Below are 17,792 nucleotides of genomic sequence, written 5' to 3' on the forward strand. Positions count from 1 at the left end.
CATCTTTGATTCATAGTCTAGGTGTTGATCATGGGCCAATGAGAATAGAATACAGGCTTCTAACTGATCCCTTGGTCACCTCAGACTTCTCTTCATGGTAGCAATGGAGGGCATCAACTCCTGTTTGCTGGCTCATGGATTTAGTGCTCTAAGAGGCCTTCTGGGCCCATGAGCCTAATACCTCTATTTTACAGACGAGCTTGTTGGTGTCATTAAGTCATTTCAGTTATGTAGTTGGCCTTCAGCAAGTGTTCTTTGCTGTTCTTGTTTAGTCAACAGTCACGTCCAACTCTCCATGACCCCCTTTGGGTCTTCTTGGCAAAGATACTAGTGGTTTGCCATTTCCTTCTCCAGCTCATTTTACAGATGAGGAAACTGAGGCAGACAGGGCTAAGTGACTTGCCCGGGGTCATATGGCTAGTAAGTGTCTGAGGCTAGATTTGAACTTAGGAAGATGAATCTTCCTGATTACAAACCCAGTGCTCTAACACCTAGTGGCCCCATAGGTGAGGTACTTTGGCCCAAGAGAGGCTAAATGACTTGCCTAGGGGCACGGAGATCAGTGGCAAAGCTGGAATTTACATCCAGGTTTTCATAGTCCACTCAATCTATGAATCACTTAGCATACACCAGGAATTGGAAGTAAAAAGGAAGCTAAAACATGGTCTGCCCTCAAGGACTCACATTCTAAAGGGGGTGGAGGATGATATACAAGTAAGGAGGTACATCCAAATACTCTTTCCATGGTACTCCACTGTGCCTCTCATTTTAAATACCAGGACATACAGACCCTGACATGATGGCCTCTGATGTACTTTCCAACTCAGACGTGCCACCATATTGTGGCAGCGCAACATCCAGGCACTTGGCATATTCAGACATGGTCCAGAGAAGCAAACAGAATGATTTCCAAAAACCAACCTGCCAAGACTCTACCATCAGGCTGAACATTTCCAGAATTGTAGCACTAGCAAACCTTCTTTTTTCATTAGATCATAAGCTCCTTGAGGGTAAGGACTATCTTTTTTTTTTTAATCCGCAGTGCTTAACACAGTACCTGGCACATAGTAGACACTTAATAAATGTTTATTGATTGAAGGGCTTGGTTTCTGAACCATCTGTCAGTGAGGAAGTCAGACTCAGTGGACTGAGGTCTCTTCCAGCTTGAGATCTATGATACCTCAAGTAGTTTAATCACTACTGGAGAGACAAAACACATGTCCCAATATATATGGTCCAGGTGTAAATCACAGCCTTGCACTAATAGCCCCCTCTTCTGGGATTTTTCAGGCCATGACTGCTAAACTGTCAAGAGACAGGAGAGGGTTGGCTCTGATAGCAATGTGTCCCATTCCTAACACACGGAGATTTATATGTTAGTACACCTCGGGGCACTAGGTGGTGTTGTGGACAGATCACCGAAATCGGGAAAACCTGAATTCATATGTCTCTGAAACTTACTAATGGTGTAATCCTGGGCAAATCATTTTCACTACCTGTAAAAAGAGAGGTATGGACTGCAGAGGGCCTTTGAGGTTCCTTCTAGCTCTTATGGGATAGCTAGGTGGCAAAGTGGATAAAGTGCTAGGCCCAGAGTCAGAAAGACTCATCTTCCTGAGTCCAAATCTTGCCCCAGACACTTCCCAACTATGTGACCCTGGGCAAGTCACTTTACCATGTTTACCTCAGTTTCTTCATCTGCAGAATGAGCTGGAGAAGGAAATGGCAAGCCACTCCAGTATTTCTGGCAAGAAGACCCCAAACGGAGTCAGAAATGACTGAAAATGACTCGACAACAATACCCAGCTCTTACGACCCCAGGCTCTCTGGGGAGCCCTTAGAGGTGAGTGGGGTTAAACAAGATACAATTATCTTTAGTGCAAGTCCATTTTATCACCCCCAAAAATCCAATATCAGGAAGGAATCAGGTCAATTAAACTTGGCTGGGCATCATACATTTGATGACTGCATTCCCTAAATTAGTTTGGAGAAAGCCAAGGGAAGGGGAGGGGGCAATTTAAAACCAACAGTATAATTTCAACATTTACAAAGTAGACCATAAGCCATAAACTTCTAGGTAGGAAACCATAAAGGGATTTTAAAATATTTTATTGTCTTACCAAAACATAATTTGTATGCATCATACATCCGATTACAGAGCTCCTTGGTAAGCCTGCCCTGTAGAAGCCATTATGGGTCACATAAATCCTGAATAAACCAGGCTGTATTTCTGATTTACATTCCACCTCGCCTCAATTCAATGCCCATCCGCTAAAGCAACCCATTCACTTGAATCAACTATTAAGCTAGAGATTGGCCAGCCATCCTTCCCATCCAACCTCAGATCAATAACAAGGCCCCGAAATACTCTTTGCTCCTGAAATGGGCACGTCTGCCACATTTTATCACCCACTCTGCATGGAGTGGGTCTGCTTCTAAAGGACATCAAAGTCCCCATTACAATAACAGACCATCCAAATGGGCTCTCAAGACCTGAGAAGTCAGGGCATCGGTCATGGCCAAGCTTAAAAGGATTTCAAAGGGACTCAGTCCCTGAAGGAAGAAGTAGAAGCAAATAAATCCTGTCAATGGCAATCGGCAGGATGTTAGTTTATTTTTCCTGGATCAGCTGTCCCAGGAGAAGACTTCGAAGCTTCTCAAAGGGAGTGTGTGAATCTCTTCCCACAGTAATTTAGTGGGAGGGAAAGGTCACCTTAAACAGCCTTGGAACAAGAAAGCCTTCCCTGGCAGAGCTCCTGTAAGAAGCCAGTGCACCTTAAGGTGGAAACCAAGAAATAGCTAGAACTTCTCACTCTGATCCTGGTTAGGAAATCTGCCCTTCTTCCTTGAAGAGTACATAAAAATTACATACAAGTTAACAAAATGTTACAAAGAAGTACATCAAAATGAGCAGCCTTCTGCAGTTTCTCTAATCTCCCACATTTTGGGGAAAAGGACTTAGTATTAGCCACAGAATCATCGAATGTCAGAGCTGGAAGGGGCCTTAGAACAGAGAATGGCAGAGCTGGACAGGCCTTAGAACAGAGAATGTCAGAGCTAGGGAAGGGTTAGAACAGCGAATGTCAGGCAACTAGATGTCTCAATGAGTAAAGCACAGGTCCTAGAGTCAAATCTGGCCTCAGACACTTGATGCACTTACTAGCTGTGTGACCTTGGGCAAGTCACTTAACCCCAATTGCCTTCCCTTCTCTCCTCCAAAAAAAAAAAAAAAAAAGGACAGACTGTCAGGGTGAGGAAGAGCTTTAGAACAGAATATCTGAGCTGGACAGTCTTAGAACAGTGAATGTTAGAGTGGAAGAGGGGTTTTAGAACAGAGAATGTCAGTGTTGGAAGGGCCCTTAGAAGATGGAATGTCTGATCTGGAAGGAGCCTTAAAATAAGTAGGGGGTCTTAGAACATAAAATTGCAAACCTGGGAGGATTCTTAGGACAGACATTAAAGTTAGGAGGGACCATAGAGCATAGTGTTGGGACATGATATTATTAAAGAAACAGAGGCCCAGAGAACCTCTGTGTCCTATCCAAGGTTGCACAGCAAGACAGTGGCAGAATTGGAACTAGAAGCCCAAGCACCTGCCTCCCAAGTCCCCTGCACTATGCGCCCCTCTGTCATACAATTTCGATTCACCCCTTGTTATCCACCTCATCCTCCCTGTGCAACACCATGGGCATGAAATTGAAAGCCACAAGTTCTGTGTGTCTCTGGGATTTAAATGCTCTTGTCTGTGCCTGCTTTTTAAAAAGTCAATGTCTTTGAAGAATTGGAAATTAATGAACCACAAACATCCATTGCTTTATGTGCACTTAACAGGTATAGGATCCCAGGCCTGTGAACATTCTAATTGTCCTTTGAAACCCCCACTGGTTCCTTAGCAGCATCACCATTTGTGGAGTGAAAGCCAGGCCAGCCACCAGCCTCCACCATACCTCAGGTGTCATGTCCAACATCGAGGCTCAGAAACTGATTAAGTATTGGTATTTGCTTTGGAGATTCCTCAGTCATATTCTGGCTTATTTCTGGGCCCAAAAACAGATCGGACGCTTTGGCGCAAAGTCAGTGAGAGAATAAAAGCAGAAATTAAAAATGACATTGACTCTCTGGTCATGGGGAGAGAGTTAAGCCAGGAAGGCCTGGGTTCTGGGTGACCCTCAGCAAGTCATTTATGTCTCTGGGCCTCAGTTTCTCCATCTGTCAAATGAATGGGGTTAGACTTCATGATTGCTAAGGCCACTTCCATATACACAGACATAGTATTCTATGATTTTACCCCTTTCTTCTAGATAACTGAGAATATGGCATCAGAATCTGATGGGAACATAATGGGACTCATTATTTCTTTGAGATGAGACAGTTAGCATTTTTTCGTTAAAAGAAAACTTCCATTTCAGGGTAAGTTATCAAACTGAATGATAAAGTACATATGTGAAGACAAGAATCAAATGCGATTAAGTGAAGACAGTGTATCGGGGTGGGGAACCTGCAGCCTCGAGGCTGCAGGTTTCAAAGGGCTGCACTTGTGGACCTAGAGGGCCACACGTGGCCTCAAGGCCGCAGGTTCCCCATCCCTATTAGATGCTCGTGGTGGGCATGGTTACGATTAACTAGACAGGTCCTGGAAGGATAATTCCCTGCTGAGACAGCACCCGATTTCTTTCTAGCTCCATAGAACTTATCAGAGCTTGTGGTCTTCTTGCAAAGCCTTTAAGAGCCCAACATAGCTTCCGTGCTCCAATGAGGCAATTGAGGAGGACTCCAGAGAATGGCCTTATTAAGTCCCGAACTTGGTACTTTACATTCCTAGCCCTGGGAAAAGACACCCTGCAGGCTAGCCCATTTGCAATAAGGAAAGGGTCATGGCTTAGGGTCACCCCTGAGCTTTGGAGTCAGTGAAGAGGGAGGACCATTGGCTCTTCACCAAAGCTGAAGCCTCGGGTAAAGCAATGCCCGTTGTTGACTGTTACAACAGCTTTGCTCTAGGAGATAGGAGAAGAAGAGCAGAAGGGCCTCTCACCTCCTGCCTTGGTCTTACCCTTGGACTGACTCACTTTCACCTTTCCAAACTGGCTGGCTGGATACAAGGTCACTTTTACCCAAAGGGACATTCCTAGCTTAGCATGGTGCCTGGCACACAGTAGGTGCTTAATAAATGCTTGCTGATCAATTGATGCTTCCTTGAGGATCATGTTTAACTGTCCTATGGGTGGACCCTATGGCGATCTGGGAATGTGCTTTGGTTTCTAAATGAGGTAAAACCTTGAAGAGAGAAATCAGAGCGGAGCCTAATTAGACAGCTTCTAATGCAACCTGTAACACAAGCAATGCAAAGTAGGAAAAAATTCAGATAAAAGGGGAAAAAAAAGCAAATAAACAACCATACCTTTTTCGCCTTATTTCTCAGCGTGTATCCTCTGAACCAACCTGTCAGGGCACAAAAGAACACACAATCCTTTATCTAAACAAAGACAATCCCCAAATCTTGGCAAGGTTCATTCTGACTCTTCCATGGCCAATGTTGGCAGAGAACCAGGGAGAACAAACAAGAAACAGCTGATTGGACAAAGTGGAATGAATTTGAAAGACTCATTTTTCTTGGAACCATACCTGGACAAGAAGGATGCAGGATTTCATCACTGTGGGGGAAGTCCTAGTAGGGGAATGCCTTCTACTGATGCCAATTGCAACCCATATGTTACATACCTCTTAGGTACCTCTTCTGAGGTTCAAGTAAGATAACAATTGTTGTACTTTTGGAAACTTAAATAAATTTCCATTTATTATTATCAGTACTAGTAGCAGTAATACAATTGTTATCTTTATTACTTCTAGCATAACCATGTTTCTTATTAGGAAAATTACCATACCTAGACCCTGTTCTATATTATCATTTTGGAAGCTTGCCAAATGCCTGATGGCTAGGATTTGGGAAACTTCAGGGGACTCATCGCCTCCAGTTAAATTCTATAAACTTAAAAAAAACCACATTTTTATTGATTTTTTGGGGTTTTTTTTTAATATCCTCTTCATTTCTGAATTTATCCATCCTCTTCTCCTAACCAGCAAGTAACAAAGAATAAAAAAGAAAGAGGAAGGGGGAAAGTAGCATCAATGCATCAAGCAAGCCTGACCATATGGGTCCACTTACCCACAATCCCCGGTCAATGCAGAGGAGGGAGGTCATTTTCTAGTCTCCTAGGCAGAGAAGGATCATGGGACCTCAAAACTCTGGAGCCAGAAGGAACCTCAGAAGGACACAGTCCAATCTCATTTTGCAGATTAGTTAACTGAGACCCAGGGATCCAGAATTAAGATCTAGAGCTGGAAGGGATTTTAGAAGTCATCTAGCTCCCCTCCTTTACTTTGCAGATAGGGAAACTGAGGCTCAGAAAGGTTAAGTGGCTTCTCTGAGGTCATCCAGGTAGGACTAGGATTTGAACCCAGATCCTATATAGTCAAGTTCACTGCTTAAATAAGCACCAGTGGCAGGTCTGAAGCCAAATCCTCTGCTTCCTTATCCAGAACCAACTTCAGTTATTATAATTGCAATTTTTTGGTTTTTTTCTTTCGTTAAAATTACTGTACTCATTGCATCTATTTCAATAAATAATTAAGTCCCTGCTATGTGTCAGGCACTGTGTGAGGCACAGGGCATTTGAAGACAAAAATACAAAGAAAGGAGAGGAGAAGAGAAAAAAAAAGAGAAAAAAGTAAGACTTTTACAGATAAAGAAAGTGAGGCAAGAGACCATCATTATATTATAATATAACGATAATAATAAACATCCTAGGCTTAGGAGAGCCATGACGGACTCCAAACTCTTGGCTAGCCCAGGGCTGGTTCTTAACCTTTTTTGTGTCCTGGACCCATTTGGAAATCTGGGCAAGCCTACGGACCCCTTTTATGAATCATGTTTTTATATGCATAAAACACATTATTACAAAATTGTTTTGAAATATAGTTATTAAATTATTTTAAGAATAAGTTCACAGAACCCACGGTAAGAACTCTTATTCTAGACTAGAGGTTCCCAAACTTTACCTCCCTTTAAAAAAAAAATTGCCCAGTGCCTTCCTGGAAATCTACTTTCTTTAACCCTTTAACTTTTTTTTTTAAATGTGCATCATTTCAAAAAATATAATTTTTTTAAAACAATGCATCTTAAATTTAATAATTTATTGTAAATTTGTGCTTTTTTCCTGAAGTGAAATTTTGATGATACAATGGTGCATCATTTAACCATATTGTATTGTATTGTAAACAAGTCATTATATGCACATATTCCTGCTGATGCTGGACTTCCTGATAACGCAGGGCATGCTCATCTGCCAATACTTGCTTGTTAAGACTTGTTGGCTGACTTGACCACTGATAGGTTATAACTTGCATTTTGTGTGTTTATTTGGAAAATAACGTAATCACTATGGCTTTAACTCTGTTACACAACAGATGAAACATATATGAACATTTTTTCAAAATTCTCTTCTTTCCTTATGCTTCTACCAGCCCCTTATTTTTATTCAATGGCCCCCAATTGCACCCGAGGCTATCCTCCCCCCACCCCATGTGTTGGCAACCAAAAATGGGCTCCTTAGCACTTAGTCAACAAGTGCCCTTGACTAGTTTGGCTTTTTCCCCTGAACTGAATGCTGTTTGTATGTTGGACTGGAGTAAGCTTGTCGGCCCCTTCAGCTTGCTTTCCTTGCTTAAGCTGATGGAAAGAACCTATGCTTTCCCGGTCAACCCCTTCACCTTGCTTAAGCAGATTGAAAGAACCTGTGCTTTCCCTGGCGTACCTTACACCCCCGCAGAAGCTGGATGGTTAAAAACAGCTTCCGTTGGAGCCAGAGGCTGCTATAGCTACAGCCACAGCCGAAGCTGAAGCAGGAGCTGCCAGTAGCAGAGCTGACCTACGGGAGGAAGCTGAACAAGGACTTGAAGCCAGTGGGTAATCTTTTTACCATAGAGGGGGAAGCATGATTTTGTTTTACACCATCATGTTTCTCTGTAGCCTCCTGGTTACTCTTGTAAGGCGTACTTATTGGGCCTGGAAGCTTTTGATCAATATGTCAAAATGGGGATGCTGGTTCATGGGTTGGTTACTGTGGAGCCTAAATATATGCTTTGATTCTTCTGCCTCCTACTTTGAGAGTTTCTTATATCCAGCGGTTCCGAACCTTTCAGACATATACATGATCCTCTTTGAAATTATAAACTCTGCCCTCCTAATACACCAAGTCATTTAACCTCTGTCTGCTTCAGGTTCTTTATTGGCAAAGTGGGTATAATAACAACATCTTTGTCCTCAGGCAATTGTGAAAATCAAATGAGATAATACATATATATGATCCTCTTTGAGATTATAAACTCTGCCCTCCTAATACACCCCATCCTTTCAGCATCCCCCAGGGGGTGGTATTATCCACTTTGGGAACCTATGCCTACAGTTGTGGATTTAAAGTTGGAAGGGATCTGCTGAAGGTCATTTAGGTTAGCTAAGTGATTGCCCCAAGATCTTCCAGGCATTAAGTTATTCATTGTATCTATTGCATCGCATTGCAGCTATCCAATGTACGCTTCCTGGAGAGAACCAAGTACTGAAAATTCCAGAATCTCAGAAGGAATTGGGTTCTCCCTTCCAAAAACAAGGCATAAAGAATCACAAAGTTTCTCCAAGTTGTAAAGGGCCTTCCAGGCTATCCATGACAACTCAGACATGAAGAAGGCCTTCTCCATCATATCCAACATGTGGTTATCCAGACTTGGCACCAAAACATCATCATGACCTGAACTCTGAGGGCAGCCAGATGCTGCCTGACCTTTTAGCAGATTATCTATGGTTTCCACTCTCTGAAAACCAGTTTAAAAAAAATCTTTTCTATGAAAAGATCATTGTCCTTGGGAGAGAAAACAGAAGCATTCAGAATCTCAGCATCTTGCCATCTGCCCTTCCTTTGCACACATATCCCATCGCCATCACATTCCCCACCCCACCTCCACTCCTATAATTCTCCACTTCTTGTTCTGGGAACAAGTAAACATTTTAATGCACCATTGCTTCTGAAAAAGAGGCATCAATCAATTATCCTATAGCTCCATTGGACATCCCTCTGAATATAAGGGCCAAAGTGCTCCTCCCTCCCTAGATGTCTTGTCTTGTCCTTTTGGGATGTAAGCTCCTAAAATATTTTCCTCATGGTACCTGGTAACATGGTACCTGGCTTAGCAAGTGCTTAATAAATGATTTTTCATTTTTCCATCTATTCATCCATCCATCCACACATCCATCCATCCATCCACTCATTCATTCCATCTCCCAGTCCCAGCAACTGTTTGGCACCTAATATTTATTGAGTTGCCAAGAGTGAGTGACTTGAATGTGAGCCCTGTGGATTTGTCCAGAGTCGCACACCTGGTATGCTCAGGAGGTGGTCCTAGACTCCAGGTATTCCTTGCTCTCTCTGTCTACCACCTCATAAGCCTCTCATGTATAGTTGTATTACCAGACTTGATTCATCAGACTGGCTTCCTCTTCCTTGGTGCCAGAGAAGAGAACAGCCTAGTCTAGTGGCCTAGGCCTTTCACTTATTACCTGTCACCTCAATTTTCTCCTCTCTAAAATAAGGGTTTATACTAGAGGTACCTTGAGTTGGTTAAATAGATCCTCCCATGATGGGAGGCTGGCCCAGGGCCTGCTCCCAAACTTCCTTCCAATGTCTCCCTTCCTTTTTATCCTGACTAGACATTGACTTCACTCCACCCTCCAACAACCCCCTACACTTCTCTGCTGGCAGAGACCCACAACATGTACCCCATCACTACCCTTAGGCCCACCGTCCACTTCTCAGGGGTCGCTGCTCCCTTGCAAGCACCCTACTTTTGGGGGCAGATACACCAATGTATCTTAAGGACTCATGAGCTTTCCATCCATCATGCTACAGTACCCTTAGTAGTCAGTCAGTCAATAAACATTTATTAAATGCCTACTATGTGACAGGCATTGTGTCAGCTGCTGGGAACACAAAGGCAAAAAACCCAGTTCCTACTATCAAGGAGCTCACAATCTAATAATGACTACATGAAAACAACTGTGTACAAGCAAGCTATATAGAGGATAAATGAGAAATAATGACCAGAGGGAAGGCCCTAAAATGAAGAGGAATTAGGAAAGTCTTCCTGTAGAAGATGAATTTTTAGCTGGGACACGAAGGAAGCCAGAAGGTGGAGTTGAGGAGGGTGAGCTTTTCCAGGGATGAGGAACAGCCAGTAAAAATATCCATATTCAAGAGATGGAAAGCCTTGTTAGAGGAACAGAAAAGGGGGCGGCATCAGTGGATGGAAGAGTACACCGGTGGATGTAAAATGTAAGAAGATTGAAAAAGTGAGAGGTGGGAGGGAAGGAATTGGAATGCCAAACAGAAGATTTTGTATTTGATCCTAGAAGTAATAGGGAGCCACAGGAATTTCTTGGAGTCAGAGGTGATATGGTCAGACCTGCGCTTTAGGAAAATCACTTTAGCAACTGAATAGAGGACGAATTGTAGTGGGAGAGACTCGTGGCAGGCAGACCAAACCAGCAGGTGATTACAGTAGTCCAGGTGTAAGGAGAGGAGGGTCAGAGTAGGGGCAGCATCAGAGGAGGGAAGATGTTACAACGGTGAAATCCACAGTCTTTGGTAACAGCTTAGACATGGGGGACTGGGGTTAGAGAGTCAGCACCTGGGTTGGGAGCATGGAGCACTCGAAGGATGGTGGTGCCTTTGACAATGGGTTGGGCAGTAGGTGGGGGGAAGATAATGAATTTAGTTTTGAATGTTACTGGATATCTAGCAGATTCCAGAGAAGAGTCTAGGGCTAGATAAGTAGATGTGAGAATCAATCATACTGAGATGACAGTTAAATATATGGGAGCTGATGAGATCACCAAGTGAAGTATTAGAGAGGGACCTATAATGCCTCTAGACCTTTCCATCTGCCCAGCAACGAAAGGTCTCTATGTCTTGTTTTCTTGAGAGCAGGGACTATCTTATTTTTCTCTTTTTATCTGAAGTGCTTAGCAACGGTGAGCACTTAACAAATAATACATTTTTCATTCATTGGTCTGACAAACTCTGGTATAGGAGAAACCCTCCATAGAAAGCTGAGTTTGGAAGTCAGAGACACTCAAATTCAAAACCTGCCTTCATTGTCATGTGTTAGTTGTGTGAACAGGGATGTCCTTTGACCTTTTCTGACTCACTTTCCCCTAGGTAAACTAATATCCACAGTAACTACTTTCCAGGGTCGCTGTGTATTACAAAAGCGATAATGTGTGCCAAGTGCCCGGCAGGCCTGAGTGCCACTTATTTGATTTACATTCAGTACAGTGAATGGTAAATGGGAAATGTATATTGACAATTACTGTGATTTGCAGGAAAAGCTCAGATCAGTCACGCTGCCCTGAGAATAACAAAACCCAGCCGTTCCCAGCCAGCATTCTCAGCTGGGACAGGAGCTGCTGAAGGATGTTCTAAACAATCCTTCCCCAAGCCAGCAAAAGTAAGATAAACATGTTCAAGGGGTCTGGTGGCATGGAGCCACTGAAGCAATCCTATGAGCCCCTCTACCCTGAGGGCCTGCAGCTGTGGGGGTGGGGGGGAGGGGTGGGAGAGATGTCACCAAATTTCTATCATCAGTAGAATCAACTGGCATTATGGAATGGGAGTTCAGGAAAGACACTAGGGTTGTATGTCTGGATCTGGGAGTCATCTGCATAGTAAGGATAATGGAAACCATGGGAGTGAATAAAATCGCACAGATAGAAGAGAGTCCAGGACAGAGCCTTCATCATTCATTCATTTATTGGGTTGAGCCTTCAAGGAAGTTAAGGATTTGAGAGAAAGGTGGGGGTGGGGTATGCTTTCAAGGTGTGGGGGCACAAAGAAAACGAGAGAGAATGCTGAATTTCAGGCAAGAGTTACTGAATAACTTTGGTTGAAATGTATAGTGGGTGAAGGGGAAGAACATGAAATAAACTTGATGATGCAGTCTGGACCAAAACTAGGAAGGGTTTTGAGTTGAATAGTTTGTATTTTGTACTGGAGGAAATAGAGAGGCACCTAATATTTTTCAGGTGTGATATGGTCAGGCCTATGCTTCAGTGGCAAATCTGTCTAGAACTCATTAGAAAAGGAAGGGGCTTGGAACAAGGGGACTACTGTAGCAGTTCCAGTAAAAGAGGGGAAGGGCCTGAACTAGTCTAGGAAGTCGAGAAAAGGGGGCAAACATGAGAGATGTAGAGCTAGAAACAACAAGATTTAGGAACTCGTTGGCTAGGATCCAAGGACTCAAGGCAGAGCTTCCTGAAATTGGGAGATGATACTCCCTCTGTCCTCTGCTCTGCCAAGACCCCATGTGGAGTATTATGCTTGGTTCTAGGAGCCACAGCTTAGGAAAGATATTGATATATTGGAGAGTGTCCAGGGAAGGGCAATGAAGACATTAAAGGGCCTAGAGGGTGCCATATTAGTGGAAGAAAATGAGAATATTCATCCCAGAGAAGTCTCGAAAGGAGAATGAATGTATTCAGGTATTTGAAGGGCAGTTACATAGAGGAGGTATGACATGTGTTCTACTTTGTCCCTAGGAAATGAGTGAAAATTATGGAGAGGCAAATTTAGACTGGATAAAAGGAAAATCAGTTGGAGCTAAAGAAAAGCAGAATAGATTGCCTCAGAGGGGCAGCAGGCTCCCCATCAATGGAAGTCTTCATGAAGAAGCTAGACATCCAGTTTGGGGTATGTTTTAGAAGGGAATTTTGAGAGGGTGTAAGTTTGGCTGGTCAGAAGCAGCTTGAAGTGGTGGCTAGAGATCTGGCCTTGGGGCCAGGAAGACTTGAGTTCATAAGTGCCTCTGACATTTACTGGCTGTGTGATTCTGGGCCAGTCACTGAACCTCATGGCACAACCAGGCAACTTCCCAAGACTAAACGTTAAAAAGTGGGGGCCCACCTGCTCTGGGAAAGAGAATTTGACCACCCCCCTCTTCTTAGATGCTCTGTCCTACTTGGGTGTGTTGGTAAGCAAAATGGGCTCCTTAGCACTTAGTTCAACAAGTGCCCTTGAAGGGTTTGGCTTTTGTTTGCTTTGAGTAATTCAGTGTATTTCATTGAGTCTTACTAAGTGCTAAGCCCCAGGCCCAAACCCCTATTAGGTATAAAACCTTAGTGGGTGTGGATTGGCAACTAAGGTGGGGCCCAAGGTGGGGCTAATGCCAGGGAGGGCCTAGTTTACATGTCTGGGACAGCAGAGGCTTTTAGACCATGTGGGTTTAAGTCGCCTCTTTGTGATGATTCTAGGTCACGTGAAAAAGATATAAAACCAGGGGTTGGCTGTCTCTTATTTGGAGCTCTTTCCCGAAGCAGTGGTGGTATGTGTGACTCTGGGCCAGCCCTTGTTCTGAGCTGCTGGGCTGAACCTAGATGTTGGTAACTATGAATTGTATTGGGTCTGTCTGTTGATGTTTATAATTTGTTTGTATGTTGCTCTGAAGTTTGGGGTGTTGGCCTTCTCCCCTGAACTAAATGACTGATATTTGTATGCTGAATTAAAGTAAGCTTGTCAATCCCTTCACATAGTTTTCCTTATTAAAGGAGATCAAAAGAACCTGTGCTTTTGCAGCATGTTGGCAGCTTTCTGGGTGCTGGTTGTAGGTGGATCTTACACCCCCACAGAAGCTGCTAGCTGGATTGTTGAAACATTGGGGCCTCATGATACTTCTTTCTCTTGGTATTCCAGTGGTCAAGAGGTCTCTTCCTGGTCTCCTTTGATGGATGGCCATTCATGTTTTACCTGTGTATGTATGAGTGTGGTCCAGGGCCATCTCCTAGACCCTTTCTTCTCTTTTTACAATTTCTTTCTGAATGACCTCATTGGCCCCCACAGATTCAATTATCATCTCTAAGTAATGACTTCCAAATCTGCATATCTAGGCATCTCTCTCAGATTTAACAGGTCCAAAGAAGAATGGATTTTTTTCTCCCTATACTTGCCCCTCCTCCATCTATCGTACTACCCAAGTGCAAAGCTTTGGGGTCTGAACCCTAACTCTTTCCCTCACCACCCTTCCCCATGCAATCAGTTGCCTTGTCTGGTTATTCTGCCTCCATATCTGTCCCCTTCTCACTGCTCAGAGACCTCCCACCCTAGTTCAGACCCCGGGCTGTTGCAATAGTCTTTTAAATGGCTTCCCTACATCCATGTATAAGCTACCTTACATACACCTGCTTCATTAACATTTCTAAAGCACCGATCTGATAATGTCACTCCTCCACTCAAGAATCTTCAATGGCTCTCTGGTATATTCCAGATAAAATGCAAACTCCTTTTTTTGGCATTGAGAGCCCTTCGTGATCTGAGAAAAGAGAACAAAAGTGCTTTGAGGAAGTCATTCACACAGTGTGTGTTGGAGAAGTCCAAAAGCCACACAGCTAGTCGGAAATGGGGAGAGAATCTCCTCCTTCAATGGAGGTTTTGCATCAAGGTGTCTCTCCTTATTATAGTGTGCTGTCTCTTCAGTGGGATAAAGTCCTCTCCAGAACTCTAGCTAAGAGTCACTCTGGGTCTCAGCAGAATAAGCCATGGTTTGGGGGAAGGGCTGGGAGGAGTTTCTTAAACATTGCCAAATTGAGAATTTGTTTTGTTAGGCTATGCATATTCATTACAAGTGTTTTGTTTATCTTTTTTTTTAATGGCAGGGGACGTGGGAGGATGAAAAAAATAACTGCTTGTTAATTGAAAATGTTAAATATATTTGCTATCAAAAGTGTCCTTTATGAAAAAGTTCAAAGTAAGGAAAGAAATATCAACATGAGGGAAAAATCACATGGTGATGACTAGGAGGTCAGGAAGAAATTCTAGGGAGAACGTACTGATTAGTGAGAAGCTTTTAAAAAGATTAAATGCAGAAAATATTAGAGTCAGAAAGTTGGTCAATGCAGCTTAAAACCTCAAACCAGATTAGGAATTTCCAAGGGGAGGGATTAATCTGGAAATGAGATTACTCTCTGAAATAGAACCTTCTTGTGTGGCCTCCAAAGATGGCTCCTGGACCCTGAGCAAGAGTCCAAGGACAGAGCCTTGGACCAAATGGCTACTGGGGAAATGATTGGATGGTTGGATCTCTGCCATGCTTTTGCTTCCTAATTTATACCGTGGTCATCATTCTTCCCTAAATGTAGGCATCGACCTGTCTAGATTTAAACATTATGCGTTATGGTTTTATAACCCCATGCAAAATATATAACCTAGACTTGGCATTTTTTGGACTGAACTCAAACTCTTATTTTGAATAGAGAGCCCATCCACTACTAGCCATTTCAACAGTGTTCAATAAATGCTTGATAATGTTGATTGAATTGAAGTAGAAAGGTAATATAGTGATGGGAAAAAATAGAGCTGGAAGGATCGTTGGAGGCCCATCAAGTCACTGGTTCCTCTTGGCCTCTTAGCTTAAATCCCACCTTGGGCAGGAGGCCTTTTCCAGCTTTCTGTACCCCATCCCACCTCCTAATGGCTATCCCAGTGGTGGGGACCCTGTGGCTTCCAGGCCACATGTGGCCCTCTACATCCTCAAGTATGGACCTTTCACTGAATCCAAACTTCATAGAGCAAATCCTACTATTAATCCTTTTATTAAGGGGTTCCCTACCCTGGGGCCCCTTCCCTCTGAGATGGCTTTCACTTTGCACTGTGAATAGCTTATGTGGACCTAATCATTTCTATGTTATCTTCCTAAATAGAATGTGAGATCCTTGAGAGATGGTGCCATATTTTTTTTCTTCATTTTTGTATCACCGGTGCTTGGCATGGTATCTGGCACAGTTAGTGCTGGATAAATGCTTGTTGACTGACTGATTTTACAGATGAACAAACTGACATACAGAGAAATGAACTGATCTGCCCCCAAGGTCACATAGAGAGTAAGTGGATGAGACAGGATTTGAACCCAGACCTTCCTGACTCAAAGCCTGGCACTTTCCACCAAACCACACAGCAGAATGCTGGATTTCAAGTCAAAGGAAATGGATTTGAATCCTGGCTTTGCTAATTACTATAAATGTAGCTGGTTTCATTTGTAATCCTATATATTTTATTTTAGGTAACAACAAACATTAGGATCCATAGGCTGTACCAGAATGCCAATGGAATCTAGGGCACATAAATAGTTAATAACCTTTTTCTTAAAAAAAAAAAAAAAACCACACCTAATTCCCTAACCTGGGCCCTCCCCCTGCCAAGGCCCCACCACCAACACACTTACTTTTTGTAAAGCACTTAGCAGATACATTCTGCTCAAGTTAGTCAACGGGTCTGCATTTAGTGCCTTCTCTGCACCAAGCACCTACTGAGGAGCAGCCTAGTAGAGGACTGTGGAGAAGGAAGAGAGCCGGGAACCAGGAAAACCTGCTTCTGACACATACTGGCTTCGTGACCTTGGGCATGTCACCTTGCTGCCATACCCCAAGCAACCCTCTAAGACCAATTGGTATTGGCAAAGAGGCTTTCCTCACTTGGGAGTCCACTATACCAATGAGGTTTGGAGAAAAACAAATAAAAACAATAAGCTAGATGCTGGGGGTACAGAGAAAAAAATGAAACCATCCCTGCCCTCTAGAAACTTACATTCTATCAGGGGGAACAATGTGCACATGTGAGGTAAATAAACAAATTAAATAGATGAGAGATAGAACATAGCCTCAGAATCAGGAGAGGCTAGGTTCAAGTCTTGTCTCTGGAAGATATTGACAATGAAACTCTGGTCAAGCAAGTCATTCAGCCTCTCTATACCCCAAGTTATCTGTCTCTGTCTCTGTTTTTCTGTCTCTGTCTGTCTGTATCTGTGTCTCAATCCATTCATCTATCTCTGTTTGTCTCTATCTCTGTCTGTCTCTCTCCCTCTCTAAGCTGGGAAGGGAAGATGTACTTTCTCAGTCCCCAGCATCATGACCCAAAGAGTTAGGTCATACTGTCTCTTTCTTACAAGGTCAACTCTGAGAGGAGGCTGCAGCATACTGGCGCCATTTTTGATTAAGCTATCTTATAAACACACTCCTCCGGCCGTACTCATCCCTCTGAACACCCACATCAGCAATCTGAACTGTTCGGACAAGAGCCAGCTGCCCAGTGGGACCCAAGGTGAAGGTCAGACAGATGTGGGAAGTCCCTGAGCCCCTCCCAGCCAAGTGCAGAACAACAAGGTGATGCATATTCAAGGGAGATGGAAAAAGTTTGTCTCGCCTTTGCTGTCATCAAAATCCATACGCTTTCAACTTAATAAGCATTTGTCAGGTGCCTACTATGCACAGGGAGCTGGGGGAACAAAGACAAAAAGAAACACTCCTTTGGAGCTGACATTCTATGAGGGAAAACAGCACGCAAGCTAATGATGATGCCGATTAATGTGCCCTGGTGGAGAGCGAGCTTGCTTCGGAATAAGGAAGATCTGGGTTCAAGTCCTACGTTGGATACATACTAGCTAGATGACCTTAGGAAGCATCTTGCCAATGGCATAGGCTACTCTCCCAAACTCTATTTTGCTGAGCAGGTGCTGATCTGTAGTAAGGAGAAGAGGGACCAAGTTGGACTTGGCGTCAGGAAGATCCCAGTTCAGATCTCTGCCTTTAGACCATCATTAGCTGGGTGACCTTGAGTAAGGCATTTCATCTCTCTGTGCCTCAGTTTCCCTCCATCTGAAATGGGGACAACAATAGGGTCTACTCTACAAAAAAAATGTATCTG

At 43.4% G+C, this 17,792-nt stretch overlaps 1 protein-coding gene across 1 annotated transcript in view; it reads right to left on the reverse strand.

Annotated features, from left to right (window-relative positions):
• The window catches only part of DOCK5 (dedicator of cytokinesis 5), a 189,667-nt gene that overhangs the window by 160,309 nt on the left and 11,566 nt on the right, over window positions 1-17,792 (reverse strand). Inside the window, exon 3 of the mRNA XM_036750130.1 lies at window positions 5,399-5,439. Coding sequence (XP_036606025.1) covers window positions 5,399-5,439 — 41 coding nt within the window. The remainder of the gene's footprint in view (window positions 1-5,398; window positions 5,440-17,792) is intronic.

The sequence above is a fragment of the Trichosurus vulpecula genome, chromosome 3, assembly GCF_011100635.1.
Source record: "Trichosurus vulpecula isolate mTriVul1 chromosome 3, mTriVul1.pri, whole genome shotgun sequence".
NCBI classification, from domain to species: domain Eukaryota; kingdom Metazoa; phylum Chordata; class Mammalia; order Diprotodontia; family Phalangeridae; genus Trichosurus; species Trichosurus vulpecula.